We start from the raw sequence: 11259 nt of genomic DNA, 5'->3' as shown, positions 1-11259 counted from the left end.
CTCATGTTTATATTTATAAGCATATTAAATTAAGAGACTCAAAGAAGTCTCATTTCCAAATTATCATGCCTGGGATTAGGGACTCAAACCCATGTCAGGATACTCTCTTATGTCAGTTTGGATTTCTTACACACAGACCTGGCTCTAACACCCTAAGCCAGGCCACCTATCCTAGGCACCAAAACATCTCCTTGGGGCTCAAGACAGACTACTAGGAGAGACTGGGTGAGGACCTAGTTCTGAGCCAGAGCACAAGAACAGAGCACTGTGGACAGAATCTTCCTGGTGTTTTCAAGATGGGTCCTAGAATACTCTAAGGGAATACTGTAAGGAAAGTGTGCAGAGACGCTTGTTAACAACCTGCAGGCTCTAGGTACTTTAGCCACACCACGATCAAGATAGATATCCAAGAGCAAAAATGAATGTGGACACATATATGCCACACATTGCTTTGCAAGGCTTCAATGTAACTAAATTACCATTACCACACTTAAAATACATGCATTTATATCCCAACTTTCCTCCAAAACCATCAAAATCGCAGCATAATTTGATCCTGGGGGGAAAAAAAAGAAATCATATTGAAGAGCCTACAAACTAAAACCAGAGGAAACAAAGTCAAATGGTGCTTTGTGACTCTTAAAAACTGGGGCAAACATAACTCAATCAACTATTACCTCTTCCTATCTAGTGGAAACATACTCAGTTACCAAGGGGGGAAAAATTCCTAGCTCCTAGTCATAGAGATTCACTGAGCTCGGGGCACCTGGCAGCTCAGTCGGGAGAATTTATGACTCTTAATCTTGGGGTTATAAGCTGAAGCTCCACATTGGGTGTAGAGATTATTTAAAACCAAAATCTTAAAAAATAGAGACAGAGATGCACTGAGCTCATGAAACTGAAATACAAACACTGTGGAGACTGACACCAAATCAAGGGAATTAACTCCTATGACCAATATACAGCCAGGCCACTAATCCAAAACTATATAGAAACCAACAGTTAACAACACAAGTTTACTTACTTATAGGCTGGTCTCTAAGGGGAAATAATTGGAATATACTAAACATCAACAATAACTCATGAGTTGCTTTTCTATTAGAGGAAAAGAACTATTTTGTAGTGGGCTGGCTCTTTTTTCCCCTTTCTGTTAGCAGAAAATATAGCAATTCCCACTAGTCCATAGGGGTATTTCATTCTCAAGATTCAAAAAAATACATAAAGAACTCATACAAATCAACAGTAAAAAAAACAAACAACCCAATTTAAAAATGGGCAGAAGGGCTCCTGGGTAGCTCAGTCGGTTGAACGTCTGCCTTCAGCTCAGGTCATGATCTCGTGTTCGTGGGTTTGAGCCCCGCATCAGGCTCTCGGGAAGCCTGCTTTAAATTGTGTCTATCTATCTGTCTGTCTCTCTCTCTCCCCTGCTCGTGCTCGCTCTCTCTCTCTCTCTCTCTCAAAAAACAAAATAAATTTTTTAAAATGTTAAAAATGGGCAGAGAACCTGAATACATATTTTCCCAAAGAAGACCTACAGATAGCCAACAGGCACATGAAAAGATGTTCAATGTCACTAATTATTAGGGAAATGCAAATCAAAACTACCTCAACACCTGTTAGAAAGGCTATTATCAAAATGACAAGAAATAATAAGCATTGGAGAGGACATGGAGAAAAGGGAACTCTCTTACACTGTTGGTGGGAATGTATATTGGTACAGCCACTACAGAAATCAGGCTGGAGATTCCTCAAAGAATTAAGAATAGATCTACAATATGATCCACCTATTCCACTTTGGGTATTTATTTGAATGTAAAAACACTAATTCAGAAACATATATGCAGCCCTATGTTCCCTGCAGCACTATTTCTAATAGCCAAGATATCAAAACAAACTGTCCATAAGTGGATGAATGGATAAAGAGGATATGGTGTACACACACATACACACACACACACACACACACACACACACACACACAGAGGAATACACTCAGCCATAAAGAAAAATTAAATTGTCCCTTTTCCAACAACCTGAATGTACCTTGAAGGTATTATGGTTAAGTGAAATCTATAGAAACAAACAAACAAACAATACAGAAACAAACTCACTAATACAAAAAACAGACTGCTAATTACCAGAGGGCAAGGGGCTTGAGGGGGTGGGCTAAAGAGTGAAAGGTATCAATCGTACAGTGATGGATAGTAACTATACTTTTGGTGGTCATCACTTTATAGTGTATAGACATAGAATTATAATATTACAAACTTGAAACTCACATAATGTTATATACCACTTTTTACCTCAATTTAAAAAAAAGATTCTCTGCTGTTCAACAGTACTGAGAACTAAGGAATAAAGAGTCCCCCACGGCATGATGAGACACCTACTCACCACAATGACATCAGGATCAATTTTGTGCACTTTGGCGAGGAAAAAACCTAGCAACGTTCTTTCTGTTGCAGCAATCTCAACCTTCACATTCTGTTAGACGAAAACATACCAGTCACTTACTCATTACTTTTAAGTACTATACTATGGCTCCTTGTTCAAGCAGGATTAGATTCCTTAGAATTAAAAGAAACCGTCCACTTCAAAACTAAAAGAAACAATGAAATTGCTGATTCTAGGTTTCACAGTAATAACTGCCCAAAGTCTTGGAGAAGCTCATTCTAGTAATAAGTGAATAAATAAAGCAAAATTTTATTTGGGATTTTTTAAAATTTCTTTTTAAACTTACTTTACTATATTTTATTTTTGATATAATTTATTGTCACACTGGCTAAACATACAAAGTGTGTAAAGTGAATAAAGCACAATTTGAAATGCTAAGCACTATGAAGGGCAGATTATGTCCCTCCACAGGGACACGCTTGTGCACCTCGACATATCGCACAAGCATATGATCTGAGTACCTAACAAAACATTACTTCCTGTCCTATATAATCCCTGGTAGACTGCTGTTTGTGTATTTACCACATAAAGGAATCCCAAGGACTGTATAAACTAATCTGCAAAAGTGGTGTAAGAACCTATAAATAAGAATCTAGAATGAAAACAAACATACACTTAAGAATTAGAAGTGTCGTAAGTATACATAAAACCTATCTTCACACAAAAGGCTTCCACTTGGATTACTGAATATAAATCAGGTATTCAAAAGATCCACTCTTATTAAGACTCTCTTAAAATAGAAGTTGATAGCTATGTGTTTGCTATCACTAGCTCGGCTACAAAGTATCAGTTTGACTCAAAAGGAATTTTCCTAGGTCATTTTACTTGGATAGGTACTTCAGGGCACTTTATGAATAACAGCCTGATCCAACAGCACCCGCAGACTACTGGACTTCTCAAGCCAACTTAAAATGAGTGGAACCTGACAAGAATGCTAACTTTTAATTTTTTCAAATGAAGACATTAAAAAAAAAAAAAACCAACACACACATTTAAGAATGCAAGCATTTCATAAAAGAAACATACTCTCCAAAAAATAAATTATTTAGATGGAATACATTTACCTTTGTGACAAAGTCACTACATTACACTACTTTTTCCCCACTCCCTATTTTATCTAGGACCCATGGAAACTTCATGGAGTATAGTGGAAGTTGAGAGATCCTTATCAATTCCGGCCAGCCCATATCGACCTTTCCAAAACATGCTGCTTTTCATATCCACCGTATTCCCAACTTCACTTCGCTTTCCTCAAACTGGGGAGTGAGGTGAGGAGCTCTTCCCAACAATTTCCCACAGTAATCACATGATGGAGCATTTCAGAAAGGCTTCCCCTGAAGCTATCTGAGGGAGGACTTGTGCCTATCTGCCTACTACTAGGATACAGAATCACATTATTTTCAGGTGATGAAACATTCAAACATTGCTAAGAGGAATAAATAAGGAGTTCTTTACCTTCTCCTTAATGTCTTCTTTGAAAGCATATGGAAAAATACAGTCCTTTGGTTTAGATATAACTGTAAGAAGGAAAAACGATTCCATCACCATCTTAGTCCAATTTCAAGTACACATATGCTGCATATTTCTAAATGGAAACTTTTAAACATCAACAAATACCCTCTAATCTCTGAAGAGTTGAGAGATTCAAGTATTTCCAATGGTCATGTTGTTGGACCTCAAAAGAAAAGCCCAAATAATCCTAAAACTTATTATGGAACCACAAAAGATCCCAATCAGCCAAGCAATCTTGGGAAAGAAGAAAAAAGCAAGAGGCATCACGTTCCCTGATTTCAAACTACACTACAAAGCTGTAGTCATCAAAACAGTATGGTATTGGCATAAAAACAGACATCCAGATCAGTGGAACAGAATAGAAAGCCCAGAAATTAATGTGTACATATATGGTCAGTTATTTTATGACAAGGAGTTAAGAATATATGATGGGCATGGAGGGGGGCACTTGTGGGGATGAGCACTGGATGTTATATGGAAATCAACTTGACAATAAACTATTTGTAAAAAAAAAAAAAAAAGAATATACAATGGGAAAAGGACAGTCTCTTTACTAAGTGGTGATGTGAAAACTAGACAGGCACATGCAAAAATATGAAACTGGACCACAATCTTACACCACACACAAAAACTAACTGAATATGCCTTAAAGACTTCAGCGTAAGAAGTTGAATCCATAAAACTCTAAGAAGAAACCATAGGCAGTGAGCTCCTTGACATTAGTCTTAGCAATGATTTTTTGGATTTGACACCAAAAGCAAAGGCATCAAAAGCAAAAATAATCAAGTGGGACTACATCAAAGTAAAAAGCTCTTGCATAGCCAAGGAAACCATCAACAAAAGGAAAGGGCAACCTAACAAATGGGAGAAAGTATTTGCAAATAATTTATCTGATAAGAGGTCAATATTCAAAATACAACAAGAACTCCTAAAACTCAATAGCAAAAAAAGCCCCAAACAATCCAATTAAAAATGGGCAAAGGCTGGGGCACTTGACTGGCTCAGTCTGTAGAGCATAAGACTCTGGAGTTCAAGCCCCACATTGGGCATGGAGCCTATTTTTTTAAAAATGGGCAAAGGCTCTGAATAGACATTTTTCCAAAGGAGACACATGGCTAGCCAACAGGTACATGAAAAAGTGGTCAACATCACAATCATCAAGGAAATGCAAATCCAAACTACACTGGGATATCACTTCACGCCTGTCAAAATTGTTATCATCAAAAAGACAAGAAGGGTGCCTAGCTGGATCAGTTGGTAGAGCATGTGACTCTTGATCTCGGGTTCATGAGTTCAAGCTCCACCTTGGGCATGGAGCCTACTTAAAAATAAAAAAGACAAGAAATAAGTGTTGGCTAGGATGTGGAGTATAGGGAACCCTTGTATACTGGTTATGGGAATGTAAACTGGTGCAGCCACTGTGGAAAACAGTAAGGAGGTTCCTCAAAAACTTAAAAATAGAATCAGGTATTCTACTTCTGGGTATTTGTCTGAAGAATATGAAATCACTAACTCTGCACCCCCACGTTCACTGCAACATGATTTACAAGGGCCAGGAAATGGAAGCAACCTAAGTGCCCATCAATGAATGAATGAACAAAGAGAAGTGGCATATTTATACAATGGAATATTAGTTGGCCATAAAAAAAAATAATAATAAGGAAATCNGTTGCCAGAGGTGGGGATGGGCAAACTGGGTGAAGAAAGTCAAAAGATACAAACTTCAGTTATAAATAATGTACAGCATGGTGACTATAGTTAATAATACCATACTACATGTTTGAAAGTTACTAAGAGAATAAATCTTAAAAGTTCTCATCACCAGAAAAACCATTTTCAAACTAGGATGATAGATGTTAACTAGACTTATTGTGGTGATCATTTCACAATACATACAATTATCGAGTTGTTATGCTGCACACCTAAAACTAAAATGATATGTCAATTATACCACAATTTTTAAAAAGTTTAAAAGATTCTATCTGAAAAAAATGAAAAACCATGCACAGAACCCTAAGCCCCTATTAGTAACTGTTAAAGCTTCTTGGATGAAACATCTTCCGCCCATCTAAGTCAGAATGGAGGATGTTTAAGTCTTTCCCAAAGGGCATTCCACCACCACCAAAGCCTTAACCTGGGCACAATGAAGGAACTCCAACCTTCTCAAAGTTAGAAAAAGAAAGATGACCAAAGCTTCCTTCACTATACTTTAAGTTCTTTGCCATTCAAAACAGCTGTTCACACTGTGACAGACACAGAGCAGGTGAATAAATACAGCTTGAAATGAGCTAATGACTGCTCTCCTCCACATATTTTCCAGGATATCCTCACTGTCATTTTTTTCTGTGTATTTCACACCACTTAAAGAGTGAAACTTCACAATAATACATGATGCTTCCTTCTCTGCTTGCTTTCCTAGTCCCATTTTCCTAATACCCACAAAACCAGATAGGCAATGCTGCTCCACTTAACTGCTGGTTCTAGGCTGGAAAAGATTTCAGGAAGCATGACAGATAATAGTGTTATGCCCCTTTCTGGTTTAAAAAAAAAAAAAAAACAAAACAAAAAAACACAGTTATTTACCTGGCCAAGCTTTCAACACAGAATAGGTCAGAATCCTCCTTGGAGACTGACTCGTGGCACACAGATTTCCGTGTGACACTTTCACCAACTGAATTTTATACACAGCACAACTCAATTTCAATGTGGTATTACTAGAACTCCTCCCAAATAGTCAGACACTCATTTATGCCTTGGCCTATTGCCTCACCACACAGAACACTTCGCTCAGGCTTCTATGATGGGCTTTTACAATGACCTTTTAAAAAGGAGATACTGATGGCATAATTTTGACCCAAGAAAAAAAAAACTAAAGTTTCCCAANGCTAACCAAAAAAAAAAAAGTCTTTAACAATATGCACTACCTACTCTTGAAGACACCAAAAAAAGTTACGGATCCAACAGCTGGAGAAAAAAAGAAGAAAAACTACAATCAAGCCACTAGTAGACCAGCTACAACAAATACTTACCACAGAAGTGTGACTGAAAGGGAGGCTGTGGGGGTGCTCGGTCTAGCTCAAAGTTGTGATGGACCAAAGCTGCCACAGCAATAATCTGCAAATGAAAGAGGGAAAAGGTCACTTACCAGACACTTACTATGCACTCTGCGTTCTCACCACACGCACCAAAAATAGTAAAAGATACATATTTCAGTCCATATTTTAACTTTTTATTGTGTAAGTATTTAAACAAATAAAACAGAGAAAACAGAAGGGAAAAAGATTAACAGCTATTAACATCTGACCTGGAATTGGGAGCTCAGGGCTCTGGACCCCCAGGCCAGGGATCTCAAAGGAAACAGGCAAGTGATGTTTAAAGACTCATGATTTTAAGAAGCAAGCTACAGATATGTGTAACAAATAATGTGGAGGATGGGGCGCCACGGTGGCTCAGTGGGTTGAGCGTCCGACTTCGGCTCAGGTCATGATCTTGCTCATGGGTTCGAGCCCTGCATAAGGCTCTGTGCTGTCGGCTTGGAGCTTGGAGCCTGCCTTAGATTCTGTGTCTCCTCTCTCTCCTAGAAATAAATAAAACATTAAAAAAAAAAATTTGTAGTTTCTGGCACACAACTCATGATCTCAGGGTCCTGAGTTCAAGTCTTATGATGTACGTAGAGATTACTTTTAAAAATAAAAGTTTACTTTCTAAGTTTTGCATAAATGGCAAGTACTGCTATTGTGATTAGAAACAGTATAGACATAGGAAAAACTCGTTAGAAAAAAGTAAAGAAACAAATCACATCTATGGTAAAATCCAGCTTTTTAGTAAAATAGAGAAAGAAGACAGAAAAGAAATACACAAAAATGTTAACAGTGGTGTCGCTGAGGGCTGGGGTTATTAGGAGACCTGTCTTTTCGGTCTCTTTTTTTTTTTTTGCATTTTCATACTCAGATTTTAATGTATTACATCAACGTATTCATGAACTGGCCTCCCTCAGTGGTCCCCCCAGCTTCTCTGCTGGCACCAATAACAGCTTCCCGTGGCACAGTGCTGGAGAAAGCAGGCCGCCCCTGCGGAAAAGAACCCATTCTCTGTGCCTAGGAAACTCCTACTCACCAACCAGTACTCAAGGTCCAGCCCTGCTGCTTTAGAAAAGACTGCTGGAATGGACGCTGTGGTGTGTCACCCAGAAGTCCTCTTTAGGACAAGGGCCCTCATTCTCCCAACTGCTGAGAGGACTGGAGGGTGACACTCACAGAGGAGTCTCTGGGAGCAGCCCACTAGCTGGTGCATCGGAGGGAGGGGAGGCCCAAACCTCTTACCACAACTCAGAGCAACTCTGGAGGCTCATCCCCACGCAGAGCTCCCTGGGATTGGCACAGACCTTTGTCTCAACTGCAAGTCAGATATCTCCCACTGCCCGGTCTTGCTGCCTCCATTCTCTGATCCTCAGAGCATCCCAAGAAGCTTCCCTGCCAAGTGACACCCTCCTGGTCTCCCAGGCTAGGGCAGCTTCCTTTATTATATGCTCCCCAGAACACATCTATCCTTTGTAAGTTTTACATCTCCTTCTGCTATGAGGCTAATACCTGTCTCTTCCACTATCTGGAAGAGTCACAAGTATTCCATCACTCTAGCACATGGTTTAGAAACATTTGTTGAGTGAACAACTTGACTAACTGTCTAATCTAAACCCTTAGGAGGCCATCAACTTAGGGCTGCAGAAGATATCTCTCATTCATTCATTCAGTCATTCAAATTTACTATGAAAAAAATAAAGCAAGATCAACTTTCATATACCCATCATACACCTTCAATTATCAACTCATCAATATCCCTATCCACTTCCTGCTTCCACCTAGATTATTTTGAAGCAAAAGCCAGACATCACTTTATCTAGAAATGTTTCAGCATGTATTTCTAAAACATGGTTTCTCAACCTGAGCGCTACAGACATTTTTGGCCAAATAATTCTTTGTTACGGGGACTGTTCTGTTCACTGCGGAATGTTTAGCCATACCCCTGACTGCCAATAGCACCACCCTCTACCTCTGAGTTGTGACAACCAAAACTATCTCCAGACATGGCCAACTGTCCCCTAAAGGGCGAAATCTCACCCCTTTAACAATCACTACTTTATTTTTTTTGAGAGAAAGGGGGGGGGGGAGGAAATGAATCTTAAGCATGCTCCATGCTCGCGCATAGCTCAACGCAGGGCTCAATCCCACAACCCTGGGATTAGGACCTAGCCAAAATCAAGAATCAGATGCTCAACCAAATGAGCCACCCAGGTGCCCGAAGAACCACTACTTTAAAAGATAAAAAGTTTCGGGTCACCCGGGTGGCTCCTTCGGTTAAGCATCTGACTTTGGCTCAGGTCATGATCTCACGGTTTGTGGGTTCAAGCCCCATGTCAGGCTCTGTCCTGACAGCTCAGAACCTGGAGCCTGCTTGGGATTCTGTGTGTCCTTCTCTCTCTGCTCCTCCCACGCTCACACTCTGTCTCTGTCTATCTCACAAATGAATGAACATTAAAAAAATTAAAAGGTTAAGTTTTTTTTTTTTAATATTTGAGAGAGAACACGTATACACACAAGCACATGTGGGAGAGTAACAGACAGAAAGGGAGAGAGACAACACCAAGCTGGCTCCGCACTGCCAGCTCCAAGCCCAACATGGGGTTTGAACCCACAAAACGTGAGACCATGATGTGAGCCAAAATCAAGACTCAGAAGCTCAACCGACTAAACCAAGGTGCCCCAAGAGGTTTGAAAAAAGTAATAAATACAATGACAACTAATATAATTAATAGCAATTCCTTAAAATCACTAAATATCCAGGCATGATTCAAATGTTCATGTTTTCCCAATCATCTCAATTTTATTTTCCAANCCGCTGGTGAATTCACATTTAAATCTAAAAGCTTGATCAAAATCACTTTCAATTTTCTGGCATGAATATATTTGAGGTGCTACTGATTCCTTCTATCAGGGGGCACAGGCACGTCATGTCCAGTTACCCCTTTCAGTGATCAGTGCCTAGATCCATTATTTCATTAGGGATTGCCAAGTAGGAATATTCCATTTTTTATCATTTCTGAGCTGGAAGCCTTCTATGAAGAGAAACTTCTCTCCATCAATTACTTGGTTCACTGAGGTACAAAATGAGGTCAAAAAAAAGTCGAGATAAATCCTAGATTCAATCCCTTTATTTACCAGTTTTCGAGCTAATGGCACAGTTCCCTAGCTGCCCCTGCAGGTGACCAGTGCTGGGTTGTTGGCGCATACAGGATCACCGTTGAGCTCATACGTCTCAGTGCTGGGACTATCCTTGTCCATGCTCACAATGCCCCATCTTTGGCCAGTTGGGAACACTTCAGGGTGACTCTGGAACCCTTCTGACACATCTTCAGTCGATCTTAATATCATCCCTGCTTTCTGGTATAACGAGATATTCCAGCCATTTTTCTGAATCAGCCATTTTTCTGTGAAGCCCTACTTCCCTCACTGTGAAATGGTACTGAGAAACCTTATTCCAGATGCTGGAGACTGGATACTATTTTTTTTTTTAACAAATTAAACCTTTCCCACACACTATTAACTATGGCCATCTACTATATTAACTATTATTAAAAGATCAAATCACATATTAAAAAAATTCAGAGCTGGGGCGCCTGAGTGGCTCAGTTGGTTAAGCATCCGACTTTGGCTCAGGTCATGATCTTGTGGTTCGGGAGTTCGAGCCCCACATCAGGCTCTGTGCTGAGAGCTCAGGGCCTAGAGCCTGCTTTGCATTCTGTGTCTCCCTCTCTCTCTGCCCCTCCCCTGCTTGCTCATGTGCTCTCTCTCTCTCACTCTCAAATAAACATGAAAAAGAAATTTTAAAAATTCAGAGTAAAAATAATGCCAAAAGGCTACTGTTAAAAAAAAACAAACAAACCATCCCCTTAAATGTCAAAATGATTTAGAAGCAAACATAAGACACTCCCACTGACCAAAGCCAAGTTTAAGCATCAAAAATAACAACAATAATGATTACAAAAGACTGAAATATAATGAGTAAATTTAACACCCATGAGTTCAAACTATTCCATAAAAGAGGAAGCAAAATATAAGCAACAACAAAAACAAANACTGCAGCATAAGAAAACAGTGCTGATTAATGAGGAAAAGTTAATTTTACAAAAAAATTCAACTAATAAATGTTCTAATATTTAATATATTTAACTAATAAACATGGAAAAGACGACAAAATTAGAAAACTGCTATACATTTTCTAATGAAATAACTAATT

The 11259-nt window shown here is 39.2% G+C and overlaps 1 protein-coding gene across 1 annotated transcript in view; it reads right to left on the bottom strand.

Annotated features, from left to right (window-relative positions):
• Window positions 1-11259, bottom strand: part of POLA1 (DNA polymerase alpha 1, catalytic subunit) — a 297019-nt gene that overhangs the window by 253744 nt on the left and 32016 nt on the right. Inside the window, 3 exon segments of the mRNA XM_077775065.1 lie at window positions 2395-2484; window positions 3910-3971; window positions 6996-7080. Coding sequence (XP_077631191.1) covers window positions 2395-2484; window positions 3910-3971; window positions 6996-7080 — 237 coding nt within the window.

The sequence above is a fragment of the Crocuta crocuta genome, unplaced genomic scaffold, assembly GCF_008692635.1.
Source record: "Crocuta crocuta isolate KB4526 unplaced genomic scaffold, BGI_CrCroc_1.0 scaffold1468, whole genome shotgun sequence".
NCBI classification, from domain to species: Eukaryota; Metazoa; Chordata; class Mammalia; order Carnivora; family Hyaenidae; genus Crocuta; species Crocuta crocuta.
The sequence above is the reverse complement of the archived record's forward strand: the minus strand, read 5'-3'. Positions and strand labels throughout refer to the sequence as shown.